Source organism: Sciurus carolinensis, chromosome 7 (genome assembly GCF_902686445.1).
Source record: "Sciurus carolinensis chromosome 7, mSciCar1.2, whole genome shotgun sequence".
Classification (NCBI taxonomy): domain Eukaryota; kingdom Metazoa; phylum Chordata; class Mammalia; order Rodentia; family Sciuridae; genus Sciurus; species Sciurus carolinensis.
This window is the reverse complement of record NC_062219.1, coordinates 641,521-666,362: the sequence shown is the minus strand read 5'-3', so window position 1 is coordinate 666,362 and position 24,842 is coordinate 641,521. Positions and strand designations below refer to the sequence as shown.

The 24,842-nt window shown below is 41.8% G+C and overlaps 1 protein-coding gene across 19 annotated transcripts in view; it reads left to right on the top strand.

The window, feature by feature from the left end:
• Ermard (ER membrane associated RNA degradation) overlaps positions 1–24,842 on the top strand; it is a 38,740-nt gene that overhangs the window by 484 nt on the left and 13,414 nt on the right. The window contains exons 1-13 of one of the 19 annotated variants that reach the window (XM_047557346.1): positions 265–314; positions 402–450; positions 692–860; positions 2,386–2,525; positions 3,355–3,456; positions 3,734–3,823; positions 5,631–5,728; positions 6,381–6,517; positions 7,090–7,204; positions 7,945–8,047; positions 19,674–19,703; positions 20,973–21,041; positions 22,126–22,299. In XM_047557346.1, coding sequence (XP_047413302.1) covers positions 692–860; positions 2,386–2,525; positions 3,355–3,456; positions 3,734–3,823; positions 5,631–5,728; positions 6,381–6,517; positions 7,090–7,204; positions 7,945–8,047; positions 19,674–19,703; positions 20,973–21,041; positions 22,126–22,299 — 1,227 coding nt within the window. In that variant the 5' untranslated portion in view covers positions 265–314; positions 402–450. Of the gene's footprint in view, positions 1–122; positions 451–691; positions 2,526–3,354; positions 3,457–3,733; positions 3,824–5,630; positions 5,729–6,380; positions 6,518–7,089; positions 7,205–7,944; positions 8,048–19,673; positions 19,704–20,972; positions 21,042–22,125; positions 22,300–24,842 lie in introns of those variants that run through there. The other 18 variants (XM_047557352.1, XM_047557351.1, XM_047557343.1 and 15 more) reach the window with 18 other exon arrangements.

Here is a 24,842-nt window from a genome sequence, read left to right as displayed (position 1 = left end):
CTCCTCGGAGGGAGGGTGGAGGCGGGGCCGCAGGGCTCCTCCTCAGAGGAGGGAGGGTGGAGGCGGGGCCACGGGGCTCCTCAGAGGGAGGGAGGAAGGGGCGGAGCCGCGGCGCTCCTCACTGAAGGACGAGGGGGCGGAGCCACAGGGCTCCTCAGAGGGAGGGTGAGGCGGAGCTCTCCAGGGAATGGGCAGGATGGTTGGAGGGGTCTGGTCGAGTGTGGGGAGATTCTGGCAGTCTGGCTGAGGTCAGAAGTCCCTGCATGAGTTGCTGGAGGTCGTTGCAGAACTCTGGCTTCAAGCAGGAGTCCCAGGTCTGTGGTGTCTCTTTGGTGGTGTTTTTTGCTGGTACAGGACAGTATGTGCTGCTGAAGTAATTGCTTATTCATTTTTATGACCAGGGGCAGTGCTATGTCCTGGGCATACTGGCTTGATGAGGAATGGTGAAAGGTATAATACTCTGTTCATAAAACTCATTGAAGTTCTATAACTCATATGATCAATAAAGTAATTTTAAAATCTTTAAACATTTATTTAAAGCATTGAACTAAATCCTGTTATCCAGAAAGCATGTTAAAAGCAGCTGTACTTTTAGTACATTCCATGCTTAAGATAGAATTTTTTTGTGACTTGGATATATAGTAATATTATTCTTTCCTGCTAAACTGTCCTTTTATGTTTTATATTTCAGATGTTGGCAGGAGATCCTGTTACCACATGTCTTTCTCCCTCAGTGTATGACATGATTTGTAAACTTGGGTTTGAAGTCAAAGGGAATTCTGATTTCAGTAACATTGTAACCAAAAATGGTGAAGTGGTCTGGAAAACAATTACAGGCTGTGTGAGCTGTGCAGGAACAGGTTGGCATGCCTTTGTATCCCATCCCTCAGTTGCTACTAGCTACTAGTTACACTAGTCAGTGTTTAAAACACAGATCTCCACGTAAAACCTGAAAAGGAGTCAGCCTGGAAAGAGGGGCGAGGACAGAGAAGCATGAGGTCAAGTGTTGCTGGACTGGGATACCTGCTTTGGGCAGGACTTGCAGTCAGGAGGCAGGCTGGGTGTTGGACTGTTGGGTAGGTCTAAGAGCCCAATTGGAGAATCATGCGAATGACTCATTACTATGAAGGGGATGGAATGGCCATTAGTAGATATACAGCTATTTTAAATGTCCTCCAGGCATATCTACGTGTTTTGGAGGGGAAGGATACGACCTGGGAAACTTAGGAATATCTGCAAAGACTGCAAATGATTGTACTCTGGCCTGGCAAGTCCATTTCCAGGAATTTATAAGACAGTTGCACTCATGGTATGAAGCACTCTTTGTCATAGCTACATAAACAAATCAATAATCTGAAACAGCCAGATGTAAAGCAACAGAAGAGTGTTTCAGTGGAGTGTTATGCAATCATAAAAAAAGGAGGCTCATCTGATGCAGAATTCTTTCTGAGCTAAGTGAAAAAAAAAAACAGAGGCATAGATTTATAGATATACCCAGAAAATCAATAGCAGTAGATGCAATAGGGAAGAGAATGGGGGGCCACGTGGGAGGCTTCCCCCTTTTGTGTTTTCCATTGTGCGCCATGTGGATGTTTAACCTCAAACTTGTTAAACAGTAAGAACAAATATCCATATTTCAAATATGTTTTGAAACAACTTATTGTCATTAGATGCCACAATCATGCAGAGTACTGAACCTTGTACATACTTTTGTTTTTTCCTACATGTTCTGCAGTATTGGCACAGGGTACAGTTCACAGTCCTTCCATGTTTCATCCCTGGTGCTTCCTTTGCATCACTGCTCTTTGTGTTTTGAGACCATCACTAAGTAAGATAAGGATTACTGAACACAGCACAGTGATAGCAGCAGTGGAGCTGATGATCACATGGCTACTGAGAGACGTACAAGTGTCCGGTGCCTGCAGCCTGGATACGTTGGACAAACGGATGAGATGGGGTGGGATAGTGCAGAATTTCATCATGCTGCTCAAACCAGCATGCAGTTTGAAACAGATGATTGTTTATTTCTGGAATTTTCCATTTAGCATGTTTGTACTGCAGTTGACCATAGGTAACTGAAACTGTGGGTAAGGACTATTGTGTACAGTGTGACTTAATGTAAACTAACATATAGGAAATGACATCGAATATCTCTCTCCTGTTTGAATATTTCTGTATTTTGTAAATTTTTCCACTGGTGATATATTTTTCTTTTGTAAACAGATGAGCATCATGTAATTTGTTTTTACTAACTATATGTTTAGTTATAAACTGCTTATTGATTATGTAGAAATTGTATAATTAAGGCACATTTTCTTTTATAGTTTAGACATTTCTCATCAAGTGGTAAGAGCTGTGGTGCTAAAGCTTTTCTTGTCTTTTAAGACCAGAGTCTGGATTACCAGAGAAGTGTGAGGCTGCTGGGCCCTGTGTGTGAGGCTGTCCATCTACATTTTTTATCTTTAACCAAGGGGCAGTTTGAAACTCAATATATACCATGGTTCCAGTGGACAAGTTTTCCAGAGGTTTGGCTTTTGAACATTTTTAGAAATAAAAGACTTTGTAAATATCCCTTGGAGACACTTATCACTTGCCACTTTTGAAGTGATCTCCTCCGTCTGGACCCTCTAACTGGGGACTGCAAGAAAAATCTGAGTTACTATGGATTACTGTGCAGAAACCAGAGCTGAACCACACACCCCTTTGAACAAAGGCAGGTTTTGGACTCTGCTGTAGGACTAGGAGTTGGGGAGCGGGGAGTGCTTAGTACAGGGCTGCTCATCCTGAGACAGAAGAGAAGTGGCCCACTTCAGACCGCAGACCTTTGAGAGAGGTGGTGAAGTGTTGGTAGAAGACCAGAGGAGGTGCTTGGTTTGTGAATGGTGAATTGGAGGTGGTTCAGGGTCCAACCCAAATCTTGTTTTTTGCTTTTTTTTTAGTTTTTCTTTGTTTTTCAGTTGACATATTAAATGACCACAATAAAGCAGTACTTTTAGCAAGTCTGATTCTGAAATAAATTGAATTTCCTAATTTGGAGTAGGAGGATTATTGCTTCTCAACAGTTCTTTTAAGTAGTAGGTTGAGCTGCCTTATGTTTATTTGATATTAAGAACTAAACAATCATAATGAGAAATGAAGTGTAGGCCAAGACATTTGAATTTTCAGTTCACAATTATGCCAGCTTCCAATAAGCATCTTAAAAAACTTTCAAAGAACTCCTCGGGCATTAAAATGTTTTTTTTTTTTTTTTTTTTTTCCTCGATTTTTAGGCATTGTAATAGTTAAATAAAAAATCTTTACTTATACAAAAAACATTTTAATATAGCAGTTCTAAAATGTATATTATCTAAATAGTTGTTTCCTGAAATATTTGATGCCTTGGGAAGCCAGCAGTCTCCTGCCATCTCTCTCAGCTTAATGAAACTGACCTCATGTCTAGAGCGAGCCTTAGGTGATGTAAGTGTGAGAACTCTTTTGTTACTGGTACATTAAATTATGTGTATGAATGAAACTAAAAAAGTCGCCCTCAGATTTTTTTATTTTAATTACTGTTTTCCTATAAAATAGAATAATTTGTTATCCAGATTGTCACTATTTTTCTTTTTGAGTGATTATCATATCATGACATTTTTGTCACAGTATTCTTTCATTTGTGCAGACAGTTGCTTTGCAGAGAATGCTCTTTCTTAGCAGCCTCTACTCAGAATGTGATTGCACGACTTTTTGCTTCTAGGTGTTCTTACTGATTGGGAAGGAATGTCCCTTTCTCTTAAGAGATCTGCTTGCATCAGAGGAGCTTGCGCAGGTCTTTGGGCAGTCTGTGGTAAGCTCATCTAAAACCTAGAATAAGCATGGCGAAAAGCACTTTGTTCTTCCAAAGCTAATGGTGCTTTAGGAAAAAAATTAATTAAATTAATCCAGTGATGTAAGCACATTTTCCCTTTGTACCTTCCCTTTCAGAAGGGCCCCTTTTCCACCCCCACAAAAGTCCTCCCATACTGATTCTGATGGTGGTAGAATAACCTCTGGGGTCCAGACAAAGGGACAATTTGAAGCATAGTGCTTTCATTTGTTACATATTTATCATTATAATACAAACACAATACAGAATATATTTTTTAACCCTTCAAAAGAGTGTTACTGAAGTTTTACTCTAGAATATCAATGTTTTCACATGTGGAGATTTATGTCTTCTCCAACCATTCAAACTTATAGTGAAAAAATGTAGCTGTTGATACAAAATTGTTCAGAGCATGTACTTTTTTAAAAAAATATTTTTTTAGTTGTAGATGGACACAATATCTTTATTTTTATGTGGTGCTGAGGATAGAACCCAGTGTCTCACACATGAGAGGCAAGCACTTTACCATTGAGCTACAATCCCAGTCCCAGAGCATGTACTTTTAAAGAATCTCCTAGAGGGCACATGACCACGAGACCTAAGACTGATGGGTTACTTTTAGGCTTCTGAGTGAGGCAGGTCCAGCTAACGGGGAAAGCAGGGCACCCTTGCAGAAACTGTGCATGCCAGCAGAGCTGGTGAGCAGCTCTGGATGCTGTTTTGGGGATGAGAAATTGTTTTCAGTAAAGCTTTCTTACTCTGTACTGGGACCCTTTCCCCTTGTCAGCTTGGAGATTTTAGTTTTTTCCTTGTGGAGCACAGGGAACAAGGATATAGTGCAGACCTCATCACACTGATCCCATAGCAGATCTTGTTTCTTCGGTCTGTTCTTTGCTGTATGCAGGTGGTCTCTTCCCTGCCTGCCTCCTCTGGATTGTCACTTCTGGTTGCCTCATGCTGTGTGCCAGTAGTTTCCAAATTCAGTGGAGAGCAGAGGCTTCTGAGGCTGCCTGAAGCCCTGCCTGAAACCCTGCCTGCTAAGTGCTCTCCAGTTTACCTTCTGGTTCTGGTTCTGCTCTCTGAGGAAAGTTTGGAGCCTCCACTTTCCTCTCTTCTCAGCAGCAGTTTCTCATGCAGATGCAGATCAATTTCCCTGTTTGAGATGTGACTGTTCTTTCTCCTGGTTAAGGCATAGTTTCATATTCCTTTAGTCTCTGATCAACTCCCATTGTCCCAGAGCTAAAGTGTGGTGCTGCACAGCAGGGAGGGGTCCTGTAAAGGGTGTCCTCTTCACCTACAGAGAGGGCTAGAAGCAGGTGGGCTGTGAACCTGGGCCAGGAGGCAGGGCACAGGACTGGCTGCAGGCCCGACTGTGCCTGCTGTTTTCTCTCTCACCACATACACACACGTTACCTAGTACCTGAGTTGCTGTTCATCACTTTCTGTTCTACTTGGTTGTTTGGCACCTTTGATCCACAGTGTCAGAGCAGTGTATCCTGCATCATCTCCCATCTCAGTGACTAATGGGGAGTCCCTGGCTTAGCACAGTGGGAAGAATATAGTGCCTTCCTCAGAGGGTGGAAGAGCTCCTGGGTCATGCAAAGTATGTCTGGTTCATGTTAAACTCTCAAAAAACTGTTGGGTTGGTTAGTATTACTACCTTACCAAGGTCAAAACTGTTGTCTTTGTTAACTAAAAAAGCAAACATCTTTTCAATATTGTATTGGTTTATTTCAAAATTCAGTAATGACTTAATTATTCAATGATCTGCTACCTTTTAATGAACTAGATGAATGTGCTGAAAGTCTTCATTGGCTCACCCTGTGGACTCAACCTGCGAAACATCTTATGGCATGGGTTTGCATCACCACAAGAAATTCCCCCAAAGTAAGTTGCTGGTTACGTAATTTTCTTTCTTTTTAATCTACTTAAGAGTTTGTTTTATCTTGAGTTTCATGAGCGGGAAAGATGCATTTTTTAAAGCCTTTTTTTTTTTGATTCATTGTACACAAACGGGTTGCAGTTTTTTATTTCTCTGGTTGTACACAATGTGGAGTCACACCATTTATGTAATCATACATGCACATAGGTAATGATGTTTGTCTCATTCCATTATCTTTCCTTCCCCCCACCCCCTCCCCACCCCTCAATTCCCTTTACACAATCCAACGCTCCTCCATTCTTCCCTTACCCCTTCCCTGCCCCAAAAGATGTATTTTGTGAAAGGTCAGTGTTCGAGGCAGGATTTTGAGATCCTGTTGCTTGTTAATAGAGTCACCAGAAGTGAAGGCTTTCAAGGCTTGGCACCCCGGTCTACAGGATATGGTGGTGCACATATGCAGATCCTGGGTGGTAGAAGACTCAGAGTTCCTTGAGACATTATTCCTCCAACCATTGCACAGCTTAATCCCTACATCTGGAGAGAGTTTTCTGCACTTCACATTTGTTTTCTTAATTTTGAACTTTTTTTTTTAAAGTAAAGCTTTGTGTACATATGACTGATTCATTTTCCCAATGTCTCTGTGGCATTTTCTCCCAGATACTGTTCAATGATGGTACTGTTGACAGCAGGATTGGGTCAGTTACTCAAGAGTTACCTTGAACACACTGAGGTCACACTGGCACATCGATCTTTTGTAACTCTTAAAAACTTAGAAGATTTGATTGTTTTTCCTGGCAAGTACCACATTTCATATTCCACCCTTAATGTATCTTTGTGGAGGTATTTGTAAACTATCAGTAGCATCCAGATTTGAACTCTTGAGGTGGAATTAAATCATTGTTCTCCAGTAGCAAGATGGCTTGAGAGAGACTTGAGGACCCTTTTGAACTTTACCCCTTCCCTCCACTCCAGGGCTGTGGGACTGAGAGTCAGGCTGCATGAATCAGGTCATGAGAGAGCCAGCGTGCTCCTTGGGCATGCTGAGGGTTTGCTAGGTGATGTGTTTTCTTCTCCCTTATACCCCTAGTGCATTTGTGCTCTGGTGGTTGTAGTATAAAGGCTTCCATCTTCTGAAATATTCTTTCTCTCTCTTGGGCAGTGTGCTCTACTGTCAGCAGGCTTCCTGTGGCCACTGCTCTCTGACTGTGGGTTAGATGATCTTCCTCTTCTTGAGGGTTCTGCACCATCTCAGGGGTCATAGTTGTCTGCTTGGGGGCCTAGTTCATTGGCACCTCTTCCCTAGTGTGTTCCCATCTTTTTCAGTTCATTAGTGTGTTTGTATTTAAAGGTTTTTGCTATTTTACAGATGTTACTTCCGAGGTACTTTGGGTACTAGAACAAGTGATGATGAAGTCCACCTTTATATTAAAAATCATGTCACCATATTGGAAATTTGCTCTGACCAAGTTCACATCACACAGGTAACTGAAGGGGAGCCTGGCAGTGTGGTTTGTTGGTTGGAGGCCAGGCCTGCTGTTGGGGTAGAAGTAAATAGAGGCGGGGCTGACTTGAGAGTAGACAAAGCATAGAACTCCTTCATAGAATCACTGAGAAGACAGCTTACAATTGTGTTTTAAGCATTAGGTGTCATCCTTTTGGTACAGTTGATGTAATTGTTTTTCAGAATCAACTCTTTAATATTTTTTTGAGTTCTTCTGTAAGAGAAGCATTGATTCCAACATCAGAGAATCATGAAACAAAGACAAGTAGGCGTGGGCACCAGGAGCGGGCCCTGCACGAGATCAGAATGTGTGCTTGACACACAGAGACCAGGCAGACGAGTGGGCGGGTCTCTGTTCCATCTCCTCCAAGATGATTGTACCCTGGTTCATTCCTTCTTAAGCCTGCAGAACCCACCCAGGTCTGTGTGTTTGCGTAGCTTCAGAAGTGATGGAACAAGTAAGAGATCTCTGGAGACATTTTATTCTTTTGAAGCTACTAAATGTGGTTCACAAGACAATAAAATACCAGGAAATGTTTTTCAAATCACTAGTCTAATGAGACTTTGATTCTCATTTTATTTTTTTCTCATATTAGCAGGGAATATCTTCTTTTAATACCACCTTGGTTGTACCTGGGCTGTAGCATATTTATTGAGATACTCATGCTGATGTTTGTCTTCATATATGGAGTTTTACTGATCTTTCTTGCAATTTCACAGGTTTGCTGACTGTACCATCTTGTTGTTATCACAGCTGGAGACTGGACTTAGGAGAGTTTTTGCTGCAGTTAACCAGTGCCCAGACAGACTCCTGACTGCGGAGGTGTGTGTGCTTTTGCTATGTGATGCTGCTGTGTTGGTAGTTTTCTGTGGCTAATTAAAAGTCTTAGAAAGTGTTTATCCCATTGTGTTTGTCATTAAAGTGAATTTTTTAGCTTAAAACTTTCTTTGGAAGGCTTTTCTATCCTTTTTTTGTGGTTTCCTATTATAATACGTTTACAATTCAAACTTATTTAAGTTATGCTTGTTTTGGATAGTTTTTTAGTATTTCCAAGTGGTATTTAAGTTATGCTTGTTTTGGATAGTTTTTTAGTATTTCCAAGTGGTCTTTTAAACTTGATCATGCCATGAAAGCAAAAAGCACTTTTCTCCCTCTAGCTATTTAGTGGCACATTACTTCAGTCCTGCAAGGTGGCTTTGGCCCCCAGTGTGGGCCAGTTAGTGGCAGTGTGTACTTGTGACACGTCACCTGCCACACAGGCAGACTGGGATTGTGACCCAAGTCCCCTGAGCTTTGGTTTCTTCACCTTAAAGAGTGGGCAGTATTGCCTTTGAAGGGAGTTGTGGAATTTGGGATTGGCTTGTGAGAAGCCCCCGCAGTCCCGTGTGCACATACATTTTCACACATGCATGTGCACTCCACCAAGCATGTGTGTGCACACAGACGCTGTTGCTTCAATTGCCACAGGAGCCCCTGGGTGCTCTGTCTGAGCCAGGTATCTCCAGTTTCCAGCCTGTCTCCTCCAGCTTCATAGTCTCTTGTTTCTGCCCCTTCATAATGGCTAGGATGAACTTCTGCTGCTAGTGACAGAGGTCCCCAAATAGCACAACTGCAAGATGGAAACAGGGCAGAAGAACACCTCTGCCCTCGTGCTGTCATGGCAGTACTCGCCTGCAGCACTGCGCTCCCTTGGCCTCTGCTGGAAGAGGCTATGCCTGCCCAGTGGGTGGTTCTTCTGCCCGCTGTGTCTGCCATCACATCTGCATTCCATCCAGCAGAAGGGCAAAGATGTGTGTGCACTTACTGGAGGTAGATGCTCTGCTTCCTCTTGGCCAAAGCTCAGTTGCCACTTGCTGCCTGGGAAGTGGGGGGAAGTTTGCATGTGATGCACATCTGGCTCAGAGCGGGAGAGTTGGTGGTGGAAGTGTGGGTGAGTGTGTTATGGGGTCAACAGAGCATCTGCCACACTTCAGATTCTCATTTCTCCTCCTAGTTCAGCTTTTCCATGTGAACGTTCCTCAAACCTGTATTCTCAACCCAGATTTTCACCCTGGATTAGCTCTCTTAATCCCATGCCATAAATTGCCACATTTCTGGGATCAAAGATAATTTAAACCATGTTTGAACCTAATGAAAATGAAAACTCAGTGCACCTGAAGTTTTTGTACACAGTGAAAGCAAGCACGGGTGTTATAGCCTTAAGTGCTAGGGACCCCCAAGGCATGGACTCCAACATTTCTTTAATCCTGTCCACTGAAAATTTGCATGTGTGTTTTTCCCAGAACCTTAAGTTCACTTTATTTAGAAAGCCATATTTATCCCCCACAAATTTGTTCTTGGATGTTCCCGTTGTCGCCCTCATTGTCTTGGTGTCTGGTACCACCCAGTACACTGCCTGTGCTTTCCCTGTAGGTCATCTCCTGGTCTCCTCTGACCACCTTGCCTGCTCCACGTTCAGCTGAGACCTCCCCAGCTCCTCTCATGTCCTCTGAGCTCTTCTCCAGCTAGTCTTCATGGTTCTTCACGCTCTGTTTGCACACCTCCACTAATTATTTTCTGGATGATATTCTTATGTCACTTGGGCTTTCACCTTCTTGGACACTTTCTGGGGGATCCTGGTGCCTGTCAAGTGGGTTTCACACTTCTGTGGTGTGTGAGGACGCCACCCTTCCCTTTAGTTTGATTTCCTGACTGACCCTCCTGGCATAGTAACATAGCTCTTCTCAGTTCAGCAACACATCTGTCTGTTCTCACGCTTTGCCCGTGGTCCCTGCCTGACCGCTCCGAGATAGTGCTGTGGCCACAATGACTTCCCAGAGCCCCATCTGCTCAAGTGATGCCTGCTTTTCTCTATTCTGCTCTGTTTTGTCTTGGAGGCACTATGTTCTGCCTTCTGTACCTGCATTTGAGTAGTGATCTTCACGGCTCTTGGGACCTTGTGCTGCTGCCCTGGTGCCTGTGTCCAGGGCCTCAGGTGGGGACTGCCCAGCATGTGGTGGGGAGAGAAGTCCCCTCTCTCTGGCACGCCCACAGCTCTTGCTTGATCTCTCTGGAATTGGCTACATGATAGTGTGCTCAGTCACATGGGATCTTGTGGAATAAGTAAATTGTGCTGTTTGTCTTTGGACTACATGAATAAATAGCATGACTGTACAGAGGGTATGACTCATCAGAGTATTAGCCCGGGTCTTAGCCCAGGCTTTTATCCAGAAGAAGCAGGATCAGTTCACAAGATGGTACATGTGTGAAGATGCTCTCCGAGCCTCCTTAAGTGCAGTTGTTGACTGCGTTTTTGTTAGGGCATATGGTCTCCTTGAGATTCCTGGGAGATGGCAATATGGGCGGGATCCCATCTGTCAGCTTCCCATGAGTAGAAGGATGTATGACCTGCTCATACAGACACCAGGTTTGCTTTGGCTCACAGTTTGGAGGTTTCAGTCGTAACTGGTTGGTCTTGTTTTGGGGCCTGTGGCAGCACATCCATTTCCCATTAGTGCCATGCTGGGGACCAGGCCTTCAGCTGTGGGGCTTGGAGGACATCTGTGATCCAAACTACAGAATTGACTTTATAATCTATTGTTAAAATTTATATATGGAAACATAAAAATTGCACATATTATGGAGTACCGTGTGGTGTTTTGAACATGTATACACTAGGTAATATTAGATCAGGATAACATACCTACCTCCTCAAACCCTCAGACATTTCTCTATGATGAAAATGTTTAAAATTCTTTCTTGTAGTTTTTTTTTTTTTTTTTTTTTTTTTTTTTGGTACCAGGATGCTTAACTACTGAGTAACACCCCCAGCCCTTTTTTACATTTTATTTAGAGAGAGGGTCTTGCTGAGTTGCTTAGGACCTCACTAAATTGCTGAGGCTGTCTTTGAACTCATAGTCCTCCTGCCTCAGCCTCCCGAGCCGCTGGGATTACAGGCATGTGCCAGTGTACCCAGCTCTTGTAGCTTTTTGAAATACAGGTGCACTTCCATTGCACACAGTCACCCTGCTGTGCAGTAGCACACCAGAACTACTTTTTTTTTTTTAATTTATTTTTATTGTAAACAAATGGGATACGTGTTGTTTCTGTGTATACATGGAGTAACAGCATACCATTTGCGTAATCATACATTACATAGGGTAATGATGTTTGATTCATTCTGTTATTTTTTCCTTCACCCCCACACCCCCACCCTTCTTTTCCCTCTATACAGTCCCTCCTTCCTCCATTCTTGCCCCCCTCCAATCCCCCATTATGTGTCATCATCCACTTATCAGCGAGATCATTTGTCCTTTGGTTTTTTGAGATTGGCTTATCTCGCTTAGCATGATATTCTCCAGTTTCATCCATTTGCCTGCAAATGCCATAATTTTATTATTCTTTATAGCTGAGTAATATTCCAGTGTGTATGTATATATATATATATATACATATATATATATGTATATATATATATATATACACCACAGTTTCTTTATCCATTCATCAATTGAAGGACATCTAGGTTGATTCCACAATCTAGCTATTGTGAATTGAGCAGCTATGAACATTGTTGTGGCTGTATCTCTGTAGTATGCTGATTTTAAGTCCTTTGGGTATAGGCTGAGGAGTGGGATGGTTGGGTCAAATGGTGGGCCCATTCCAAGTTTTCTAAGGAATCTCCACACTGCTTTCCAGAGTGGCTGCACTAATTTGCAGCCCCACCAGCAATGTATGAGTGTACGTATTTCCCCACATCCTCTCCAACACCTGTTGTTGCTTGTATTCTTGATAATCGCCATTCTAATTGAGGTGAGATGGAATCTTAGTGTAGTTTTGATTTGCATTTCTCTTATTACTAAAGACGGTGAACTTTTTTTATATGTTTATTGATTGCTTGTAGATCTTCTGTGAAGTGTCTGTTCATATCCTTAGCCCATTTGTTGATTGGGTTATTTGTATTCTTGGTGTAGATTTTTTGAGTTCTTTATATATTCTGGAAATTAGTGCTCTATCTGAAGTATGAGTGGCAAAGATATTCTCCCACTCTGTAGGCTCTCTCTTCACATTGCTGATGGTTTCCTCTGCTGAGAGAAAGCTGTTTAGTTTGAATCTGTCCCAGTTATTGATTCTTGCTTTTATTTCTTGTGCTATGGGAGTCCTGATAAGGAAGTTTGATCCTAAGCCAACATGTTGAAGATTTGGACCTACTTTTTCTTCTATAAGATGCAGGGTCTCTGGTCTGATTTCAAGGTCCTTGATCCATTGTGAGTTGATTTTTGTGCAGGGTGAGAGATAGGGGTTTAGTTTCATTCTGTTGCATATGGATTTCCAGTTTTCCCGGCACCATTTGTTGAAGAGGCTATCTTTTCTCCATTGCATATTTTTGGCACCTTTGTCTAGTATTAGAAAATTGTATTTATTTGGGTTTGTGTGTGTGTCCTCCATTCTGTACCATTCTGTACCATTCTGCACCATTGCTTTACCTGTCTGTTTTGGTGCCAATACCATGCCGTTTTTGTTCCTATTGCTTTGTAGTATATTGAAGTTCTGGTATTGTGATACCCCCTATTTCATTCTTCCTGCTAAGGATTGCTTTAGCTATTCTGGGTTTCTTATTCTTCCAGATGAATTTCATGATTGCTTGCTCTATTTCTGTAAGGTACATCATTGGGATTTTAATTGGAATTGCATTGAATCTGTATAGCACTTTTGGTAGTATGGCCATTTTGACAATATTAATTCTGCCTAGCCAAGGACATGGGAGATCGTTCCATCTTCTAAGGTCTTCCTCAATTTCTTTCTTCAGTGTTTTGTAGTTTTCATTGTAGAGATCTTTTACCTCTTTGGTTAGATTGATTCCCAAGTATTTCATTTTTTCTGAGGCTAATGCAAATGGAGTTGTTTTCCTCATTTCCCTTTCAGATGTTTCATCACTTGGGTATAAAAATGCTTGAGATTTATGCGTGTTGATTTTATAGCCTGCTATTTTGCTGAATTCATTGATGAGGTCTAGAAGTTTTCTGGAGGAGGCTTTTGGATCCTCTATAGAATCATGTCATCAGCAAATAGTGACAGCTTAAGTTCCTCTTTTCCTATTCATATCCCTTTAATTTCTTTAGTCTGTCTAATTGCTCTGGCTAGAGTTTTGAGGACAATGTTGAATAGAAGTGGTGAAAGAGGACATCCCTGTCTTGTTCCTGTTTTTAAAGGGAATGGTTTCAGTTTTTCTCCATTAAGAATGATGTTGGCCATGGGCTTAGCATAAATAGCCTTTACAATGTTCAGGTATGTTCCTACTATCCCTATTTTTTTTAGTGTTTTGAGCATGAAGGGGTGTTGTATTTTGTCAAACGCTTTTTCTGCGTCAATTGAAATAACCATATGATTCTTATCCTTAAGTCTATTGACATGATGGATTATGTTTATTGATTTACGGATGTTAAACCATCCTTGCATTCCAGGGATGAACCCCACTTGATTGTGGTGCACGATTTTCTTAATATGTTTTTGGATAAGGTTTGCCAATATTTTGTTAAGGATCTTTGCATCTATATTCATCAAGGATATTGGTCTAAAATTTTCTTTCCTTGATGTGTCTTTTCCTGGTTTGGGTATGAGGGTGATGTTAGCCTTATAGAATGAGTTTGGTAGGGTAGCCTCCTTTTCTATTTCCTGGAATACTTTGAGAAGTATTGGAATGAGTTCTTCTTTGAAGGTCTTGTAGAACTCGGCTGAGAATCAGTCTGGTCCTGGGCTTTTCTTGGATGGTAGGTTTTAATGGTTTCTTCTATTTCATTGCTTGATATTGATCTGTTGAAATTGTGTATGTCCTCCTGGTTCAGTTTGAGAGGATCTTATGTCTCTAGAACTTGTTGATGTCTTCGGTAGTTTCTATTTTGTTGGAATACAGATTTTCGAAATAGCTTCTCATTATGTTATGTATCTCAGTGGTGTCTGTCGTGATAGTTCCTTTTTCATCACGAATTTTAATAATTTGAGTTTTCTCTCTCCTTCTCTTTGTTAGTGTGGCTAAGGGTTTGTCCATTTTGTTTACTTTTTCAAAGAACCAACTTTTTGTTTTGTCAATTTTTTGAATTGTTTCTTTTGTTTCAATTTCATTGATTTCAGCTCATTTTAATTATTTCCTGTTTTCTGCTACTTTTGCTGTTACTCTGTTCTTCTTTTTCTAGGACTTTGAACTGTAATGTTAGGTCATTTAGTTGTTGACTTTTCATTCTTTTCTGGAATGCGCTCCATGCAATGAATTTTCCTCTTAGTACTGCTTTCATAGTGTCCCAGAGATTTTGATATGTTGTATCGTCGTTCTCATTGACCTCTAAGAATTTTTTATCTCCTCCCTGATTTTTTTTGTTATCCATGTTTCATTCAGTAGCATATTATTTAGTCTCCAGGTGTTGGAGTAATTTCTGTTCTTTATATTGTCATTGATTTCTACTCTCAATCCATTATGATCTGATAGAACACAAGGCAGTATCTCTATTTTTCTGCATTTCCTAAGGGCTGCTTTGTGGCATAACATATGGTCTATTTTTGAGAAGGTTCCATGTGCTGCTCAGAAGAAAGTGAATCTGCTCATTGAGGGATGGAATATTCTATGTATGTCTATTAAGTCTAGGTTATGATTGTGTTATTGAGTTCTGTGGTTTCTTTGGTTGTTTTTTCTTTGGAAAATCTATCTAGTGGTGATAGCGGTGCGTTAAAGTCACCTAGAATTATTGTGTTGTGGTCTATGTGGTTCCTGAAATTGAGAAGGATTTGTTTGATGTACAGGGATGCACCATTGTTTGGGGCATAAATATTTACGATCATTATGTCTTCCTGATTTATGGTTCCCTTAAGCAGTATGAAATGTCCTTCTTTATCCCTTCTGACTAACTTTGGCTTGAAGTCCACTTTATCTGATATAAGGATGGAAACCCCTGCTTTTTTACTGAGTCCATGTGCATGGTAGGTTTTTTCCCATCCTTTCACCTTTAGTCTGTGGATGTCTTTTTCTATGAGATGAGTCTCTTGCAGGCAGCATATTGTTGGGTCTTTCTTTTTTAATCCATTCTGCCAGTCTGTGTCTTTTGATTGATGAGTTTAGGCCATTAATGTTCAGGGTTATTATTGAGATATGATTTGTATTCCCAGTCATTTGGGCTTATTTTTGGTTTTTAAGTTGGCTTGGTTTCTCCTTTGAGTGGTTTTTCTCTAAGGTAGTTCCTCCCTTTGCTGACCTCCATTGTTGTTTTTCATTTCCTCCTCATGGAATATTTTGTTGAGAACATTCTGTAGTGCAGGCTTTCTATTTGTAAATTCTTTTAACTTTTTTTTATCATGGAAGGATTTTTATTTCATCTTCAAATCTGAAGGTTAGTTTTGCTGGGTATAGGATTCTTGGTTGGCAACCATGTTCTTTCAGAGTTTGAAATATGTTGTTCTAGGCCCTTCTAGCTTTTAGAGTTTGGGTTGAGAAGTCAGCTGCTATCCATATTGGTCTCCCCCTATATATAATCTGATGCTTTTCTCTCATGGCTCTCAAAATCTTATCTTTATTTTGAATGTTAGGCATTTTCATTATAATGTGCCTTGGTGTGGACCTGTTGTGATTTTGTGCATTTGGTGTTCTGTAAGTCTCTTGTATTTGATTTTCCATTTCATTCTTCAGGTTTGGAAAATTTTCTGATATTATTTCATTGAATAGGTTGTTCATTCCTTTGGTTTGTATCTCTGTGCCTTCCTCAATCCCAATAATTCTTAAATTTGGTCTTTTCATGATGTCCCATAGTTCTTGGAGATTCTGTTCATGATTTCTTATGATCTTCTCTGTTTGGGCCATTTTATTTTCAAGATTAAATATTTTGTCTTCATTGTCTGATGTTCTCTTCTAAGTGGTCTAGTCTTTTGGTGATCTTTCTATTGAGTTTTTTATTTGGTTTATTGTTTCCTTCATTTCATTGATTTCCGTTTTTTTTTTTTTTTTTTTTTTTTTTGAGAATCTGTATCTCTTTGTTGAAATGATCTTTTGCTTCCTGCAGTTGCTCTTTCAGCTTATTGGTATTATCATTCATTGCCTGCATTTGCTCTCTTATCTCATCCTTTGCTTCGCGAATCATCTTAATCATGTATAATCTGAAGTCCTTTTCTGACGTTTCTTCTAACATGCTGTCATTGGATTCTATTAATATAGAATCTAGATTTGTTTGGATCATTTTCTTCCCTTTTTTTTCATGTTGTTCATGTATCTTCCCCTTTAGCAGTGCAGATCTGGGGTATTGCAGGTTTCCCCCTATAGGCTTATCATGGCCCTACAGGTTTCCAAAGCCCTTTCTTTAAGGGGAGATCAGTATTAGCAGTGCCCAATTCAGACACTATGCAATCCTAGACCAAATAGCCCCTATGAGGACAATAACAAAATTGTCATAATAAACAGAATGAGTTCAATATTATCTTCAGTAAAACAAACAGATCTGCAATAAGGGCTGCAGTTTCTAATGGAGGACAAAGAGGATGCAGAGGGTTGTAGAAGGTAGCTGTTAATGGGATAAGAAAAGAATATACAGAAGTTCTAAATAATAGAAAGGATGAGAGTATAATCAAAAGAAATTGGACATTAGCATGCAAAAAAGGGAGAAAGAGACTCTGAGGGAACAGGCAAACAAAAGGAAAAGAAAGCAAGAAAAGTAAAGAAATAAAAACTTAAAATTTTTCAATAAGGAGAAAAAAGAAAATCTTCAGTATAACAGTCATATAGTAATGAAACCTCCCAGCGTTCAGTAGCCTGATGCATGAGAGGTACCTGACAGTGAGCTTCCAGTCTCCAGCAGGTGTCTCAGGATGGGATTTGTCCCACCTAAAGATCGGAGCTATGGCTTCCAGGCTTATCCAAGATGGCCGCTCTGGCTTTGAAATGTGTTGGCAAATGGGGAGCTGCAGCTCAGGGTGTGGACATGGTCAGCTGGAGGTCCTGGAGGCAGGGTGCGGTTGGTCAGGCAGGGGTCGTGAGGTTGGGTGTGTTTGGTGTGGTTGCGGGATCCTGGAGACCAGGTGCAATCAGTCATTCTGGGGTCCCGGTTATAGGGCGCAGTCAGTTGGTCTGGGGGTCCTGGCGGCAGGGAGCAGTCAGTTGATGTGAGGCCCCCAGAGGCAGGGAGTGATCTTTCGGGCTGAGGGATCCTATAGATGGGGCTCAGTCACTCTTGCCAGGGGTCCTATCAGAACTTCTTGCTCCTACCTGTGACTCAGCATCCACTGGCCAACGTCTCCACCCCCTACACCCCGACTCTCCTCACCTCTGGAGCCACCCTTATGCCCTCGGCTTCCGGAAGATCAACCTCCTCAGCTTCCACTAGGACTGAGGTCACACGGTGCCTGTCCTTAGTTCTCTTGGCACAGTGATCTCCAGGGCCATCCTGCTTGCTGTGAGTGACAGGATCCTCCTTCTGTGGCCGACCCGGCTCCATAGTGTACAGACCCCGCCCCTCTCTGTCCATCCTCAGCTGATGGACACTTGGGCTGCTCCAGTCTTGGCTCCTGTGAACAGAGCCGCAGTGGCCCAGGGGAGCTGGGGTCCCTTCAGCACTGACTCCTTCCCTCTGGACGTGCACCTGGCAGTGGGATTGCTGGGTCACGTGCTTATTCTACTGTTGATATTTCAGGGAATCACTGCTGTTTTCCACAGTGGCTGTGCTGATTTACACTCCCACGACAGGGCGAGGGCTGCTTTCCTCCACCTCCTGGGCACCAGTCAACTGAGGTCTTTTTGGTAATGGCCATTCTAACTGGAGCAAGGTGATGGTTCACAGTGGTTTTGATTATGACTCCCCAGGGATTAGCATTTTTTCACATACCTGTTGACCATTTGTATGTCTTCTTTTGATAAATGTATGTTTAAGTCTATAACCCATTTTCAAATCATGTTGTTTATTTTTTGCTTCTGAGTTTTTGAGTTCTTTGTGTCACCTGATATCAGCTCTCGTCAGGGGTGTTGCTTGCAGATGTTCTCTTCCTCATCTAGGCTCTTCTTCACCCCATCGATAATTTTCTTCTCTGAGAAGAAGTTTTTTCATTTGTCATAATAATGTTTTATGTATTCTTGCTTTTGTTTCCTGTGGTCTTGAAGTCTTTTTCCAAAAAGATCCTTGGCAATTCCAATGTCCTGAAGCATTTCCCCTGTTTTCTTCTGGTGGATTTCACGGTTTCAGGTCTTTCAATTAAATCTCTAGTCCATTTTGAGATAGTTGACTTTCGTAACTGGTGCAATACACGTCTGGTCTCTTCTGCATGTGGACATCAGTTTTCCCAGATTTTTTGGCTTTTAAGGACTTATCCATCGGTAGCGAGGGTGAGAAGATGTTTATACTTATTCCATAAAACCAAGTAGAAATTTATATACATAATTTGTGGAGAGAAATGAGAAATTCACCTTTTTGTAGAAAGTAGTAGAAATATTTAGTAGGCAGTTGGATATTTAGTTATAACTCAGGAAAAATTTTAGGCCAGCAGTACAGGCCTAAATACAGAGCCAGAATTTACAAATTTAAGTGCCATCTGCATAAATATTGAAGAATGTTTGATGGCACAGGTTGAACAGCCCTAATCTAAAACCCTAAAATGCCCAAAGTGTGAAACTTTCTGAGTGTTGACATGATGTTCCAAGTAGAGAAGCCCACACCCGACCTTGTGACTGGGTGCAGCTCCCACAGGCACACTGACGCCATCGTGGGAAGTCACCTGCTCATGGCGTGTGTTCGGTGCATGGGCTCAGATCTGGGTGCCATCCCCATAATGATGCATGATACACATGGAAATACTCTAAGACAGAAAAATCCAGCACTGACCCCTGTTTGGGTTAAGGGACACTTGGCCTGTGTCACATGGAAAGCAGGTGACTAAGCAGAAAGTCAGGAGGCATTTCTGCCAGCTGGCCTAGACAGTGCTGGCTTCATCACACCGTGGGGACATTCCTGAATTCTCACATTTCACAGAGAAAACCCAAGTCTATGGGGTGAAGTAAGCTGGCAGGGTGGTGATGAGCTTGGGGTCAGATCTCTGGGGAGCCTCCCCTGGGGCCTGTGCCTGATGCTGTCCCCATCATGCCTCTCAGGCCATCTGTTGGAGAAGTGCCAGGCTATTCTTGCATATGCACTGTACCAGTCATCAGCAGGAAGACGTGGTGTGGGCAGTGGTTTGCTAAGGTTTGGGGTCCTCAACTTGGGAAATAACAGAGCTAATGCACTTGTAAAGCAGTGTTCTAACAGGCTAATTTTGAGACCAAGTTGTCAGATTTGGTGAATTTCATTTCTCCTATAATGTAATTGTTTGCCCATAAGTGTTCTAGATGAAGGTCATTTTCACCAGGTTTCAGTTTTGTGACATGACCACACTTTTTCTACTTTGAATAATGTTACTTTATTGTGTTTTGCTTTAATTATTTCTTTCCATTTTTTTCTCTTTTCTGCAGTCAACTGCTCTTTATACTACCTTTGATGAAGTAAGTAGACTTATAAGGTGATTTGAAACAAAACTTTGTCTTATTTTAAAATAAAAATTAAGATACAAAGTTAAAGAATAGCCCAAATCATACATTTGTAGGAAAATGTTCACAGTAATAAAAGCATAAAAAACTTAGGATAGATTTAAATGTAACTTTAAGACTAATTTTGACACCGAGACTTACTAAATCACTTTCTAAAGTTACCAAAATTTAAAGGTTGAAAATGCCAAAGGTTACTGACTTTATTGGCTACACTTATTTAGAGACTTACTTTGTGTGTGGGGATGGGTGGTGTATTGAACCCAGAGGCGCTCTACCACTGAGCTACATCCCTAGCCCTTTGTATTTTGAGACAGGGTCTTACTAAGCTGCTGAGGCTGGCCTCAAACTTGGAATCCTCTTGCCTCAGCCTCCTGAGTTGCCATGATCACAGGTGTGCTCCACCATGCCTAGTGCCTGGCAAGGCTTGCATTTTAGATTTAGGGTTAGCTTTGAATTTACATGTGGAACATACCTAATCTGCTCTGTGTTTACATTGTGTGCTGAAGCATTTAATCTGCACGTTGAGGTTTGTGATTCTTGAGCAAAATCTATAATACTAAAAATCACAGTTGAAAGCATCTTGTGTGGACCGTAGAGTATTGAGACTCTCTGTGTGCAAACCTGGGTGGTGATTCTTGTGCACCCGAAGTGCAGCACAGACCAGCCTGTCAGGAAAGCCACAGGCAGAGCTGTGCACCTGCAGGTCGTTTGGCCTGAGATGTGACCACTGGGTTTGAGTGTGCAGTGGAAGTCAGAAAACCACTGCTCGCCTTCAGGGTGCGTTCCATTGGAGAGCAGTTCGCTGGATGCATTGATAGAGAGGGCTAGGTGGGACAGAGTCAGACCTGCATAGGGTCGGGTCTCCAGCACTGGGTCAGGGCAGTTGGATTCCAGAGTCCACGGTGATTGAAGAGTGACTCAGGAATTGACAGATGGGTGTGTAGGCATGCGCGCGCGTGCACACACACACACACACACAGAGAACTTGGGAAAGAGTGTACCATAAATACATGACATGCTGTATTAGTTCCAAGCAAATTACATGAATACGGGCAGTTTTAAAAGCATAGCAAGAACTTTTCAGGAAAAATGTTAGCCTAATTACTTTAGGAGTATGATTATTTGAATTGTACGTGTAGGTGTATGAGTGAGACTGCACACCTCAGTGTCTGCGTGTGTGGAGTCTGTGTAGTTCAGTTTAACAGTTTATTTTTGGCATTTTAGATATTGGCAAAACACATGAGTGATGGCAAAATCAACCAACTTCCTCTTTTCCTTGGAGAACCTGCTATGGTAAGTATTTGAAAGTTCCCAGCCTCATGTCTTCTGCTTATGAACATTTCCCACTTCTCCCTGATTATGTCAGTGTGCCCTGGTGCTCTCCAGAACAGATCTGAGCCACACTGAGCCCAGCATGGTCCTGTCCAGCCCGGGCACTGTGCTACTGTAGGCTGCTTACTCCTGTCCTTTTGAAGGTCTGCTAACTTAGCTGTCATGTTCCAAAGCAGTATTTGCATTTGGTGGTGATATATATTTGTGCTGTAGAGAAAGTAAAATGTAGAAATAAAATATAACAGTAGATTAAGAGGATTGAATGTTGGGTGAAGAAGAAAACCATTAATTTTTTAGAGGTGTTTTCTACCTTCACTGTTTTGTACTTTAAGAAGATATTGTAATGACTGCTTTGGGCTGTAAGTGGATATTTATTCCTTCTGCCTGAGAGTTAGCAGATCTAGATTCCAGTTCCTGGGTTCATGATGCTCTTCTGGCATCCATTCCTGCCTTCAGGAAACAAGACAATTGCCCTGGTGTCTCTGTACTCATTTCCATCTTGAGTCTCTGAGACTCTGTCTATCAGCAGCTGGCTCAGGACTCCTTTCCTTACAATCCGAGTATGAGGCCTTGGGCACGTGCTGCCACAGCAAGAAACAGCTATCTGTATCAGCTCAAAGACAGAAGAGGGGTCAACAGAGGAGCCCAAGGGAGAGGAGAGGAATGAGGAGGCAGTGCAGGTCTGTGCTCGCACATGTGAGAGCAGTGATTTCTTGTGTTGCTTTGGAAGTTTGTTTGCAAATGTTGACAGCCCAGCTCCTTTCCCTGGAGAAGGTTGAGAGTAACAGAGATGAGAGTTTCATCTACCCCGTGGTGCTTAGTCCTCAGGTCCTCTCAGGCTCTCTTGTCTGTGCATCCTGCATGGTGCCGAGAGAGAGCAGGGCTCCCCATGGTGATCCCAGCTGCATGCTGGAGAACACAGTCCTGGAGGCCCACTTGTCTGGTCGGTTCCACGGTTGTCCAGGTGCGGCCCAGATCTGCGCCTGGAGCTTGTTCTTCCTTCCTCCTGGAATGCTAACAAAGTGTCTCCTCTTTACATTTTAAGGAATTTCTGTGGGATCTCCTGAACCATCAGGAGGGTCCCCGTCTGCGAGATCGTTTGAGCCACGGGGAGATCAACTTACTTGAGTTTCCAAGGGAAGCAGCGAGTCAGTTGCTTGCGTTTTCCACTGTACTTATACTCAGATTTGCTGATGAAGAGGAGCTGTCAGCTTTTAAGGTAATGCACAGGGAGGAAAGTAATTAGAATCACTCTCTGAGCAATGAAAGAATTTAGTTTACTTTTCAAGTGTAATTAATTATGATGATCTTTTAAGCATTATTAAAAGCACCATCAGCCGCGTGCTTTCTGTGGGCACCCAGAGTCGGTCATAGCAAGGAGTGTTACATTCATACTTTGCTGTCTTTGTTCTGGGTTGTCTTTTTGTCACCTGTTGTTCTGCTTGGTCAGCAGAGCATCCCTCATCCAAGCTGTCCTTCGTGACATGCAGGTATAACTCTGCCTGATGTGGAAGGTTCCTAATGAGATGCTGAACTGAGTGTCAGTGTGCCTTCAGGCACCTGTGTGAGTGGGTCTGAAGGTAAAGCTTTGAGGCCAGAGACATCAGAAAGGCTGTGCATTCCTCTCCTTCCCTTTGTCATTGGTGTGTGTCAGTCATGCAGAATGTGGGTTTCCTGATGGCACTTTTCAATGGCATGTTCACCCATGCACTTCATTTGGTCAGTGCCACTCCCCTGGACCTCCCCTTGCCCATCCTCCCTTCCTCCCCTGACCCCTTTCTCTACCCGGTGGTCTCCCTTCAACATTCACAATGTCCTTTTCTCTCTCTGGCTTCCATGTATGAGAGAACACTTGTGGTAATTGTCTTCCTGAGTTTGGCTTATGTCACTTTGCATATTCTCCAGTTCTATCCATTTCCTGCAAATGGTGATTTAATTTTGTTCTTCTTTATGGCTGAATAAAACTCGATTGTGTGTATATACCATATTTTCTTTATGTATTCATATGTTTGCAGACAGCTAGACTGACTCCATAGCTTGGATATTGTGGACATGGGTGTGCAGGTCTCTCTATAGCACTTGTTGGTTCTGTTTTTAGTTTGTTTGTTTATTTATTTATTTGTTTATTGCAGTACTAGGGATTGAACCCAGAGCCTTCCACTTGCAAGGCAAACACTCTACCAACTGAGCTATATCCCCGGCACTTTAGTTTTTTGAGGAACATCTGTTCTGATTTTCGTAGTGGCTGGGCTAATTTGTCTTCCTGGCAACAGTGATAAGAGTTCCTTTTCCCTGCATCCTCACCATCATTTCTTGTGTTTTGTATTCTTGATGACTGCCATTCTGAGTGGGGTGAGGTAGACACTCAGTGTAGTTTTGATCTGCATTTTCCAGGTGGCTGAAGGTGAAGATTTTTTTCATATAATTTTTGCCCATTTGTACTTCTTTTGGGAAGTTTCTGTTCATTTGCCCATTTATCAAATGGGTTATTTATTTCTTTGGTGTTGAGTTTTTTGGGTTCTTCATACATATTCTGAAAATTAATTCTTTCTCAGAAGATAGCTGGCAAAGGGCTTTCTCTGAGTCTGTTTTGGTGTGCTCAAGCTTTTTCATTGGATGTGTTCCCATTTATCAGTTATTTCGTAAGCTATTCAGGAAGTCGTTGCCTTAGTCTGTTGAATGGCTTCCCCCATTTCCTTCCAACAGTTAAAACGTTTCTGGTCTTCCACTTAGTTCCTTGATCCCTTTCAAATTGACTGTTGTGCAGGATAAGAGAGAGGGATCTAGTTTCATTCTTCTACACGTGGATATCCAGTTTCCCCCATGTCATTTATTAAAGAGGCTGTTTTTTCTCTTTTCTCTGACTTCTGCTTTTGGCAACTTTGTCAAGAATCTGATGACTATACCTGTGTGGATTTGTCTCTCTTGTCTTTTGATTTATTCCATTGGTCCTTGTGTCTGTTTTTATGCCAACACCAAGCTAGTTTTGTCATTGTGACTCTGTGGTGTAATTTGGAATCAGGTGTTGTGATGTTTCCAGTATTACTTTTTTTACTCAGGATTACTTTGACTATTTTGGGTCTTTTGTGCTTCTGCATGAATTTTTGGATTGTTTTTTTTCTAGATTTGTGAAATATGTTATTGACGTTTTGAGGGGTTTACATTGAATCTGTGGATTGCTTTCAAATAATATGACCATTTTACAGTATTTAAAATATTTTTGCTAGTATATTATAGTTATAGGTATTAATTGAGTTTGTTTTGACATAATCATGAATGCATATAACTTAATTTGCTCCATTTCCATTTCTAGTGCTTCCCCTTTCCCTCTTCTTTTCCCATCCCCTATCCTTTTCCTCTACTCTATTGGTCTTCTTATGATTTAGATATGAGGTGTCCCCAAAAGCTTATGTATGAGACAGTGCAAGAAAGTTTACAGGTGAAATGATTGGATTTTGACAGACTTATACTAATTAGTACTTAATCCACTTGAATGGATTAACTGGGTGATAACTGTAGGCAGGTAGGGTGTGGCTCAAGGAGGTTGTCACTGGGAGTGTGCCTGTAGGGTATATATTTTGTCCCTGGTAAGCAGAGCTCTTTCTGCTTCCTGATTGTCATGTCTTGAGCTGATTTCCTATGCACACACTTCCACCATGATGTTCTGCCTCACCAGAGCTATGTGGGGTCTTTTAGGCACAGTGATGAAAAAGCTGACTAAATCATCTTCCTTCTACTTATTTGTTATTGTCGTTTTAATTG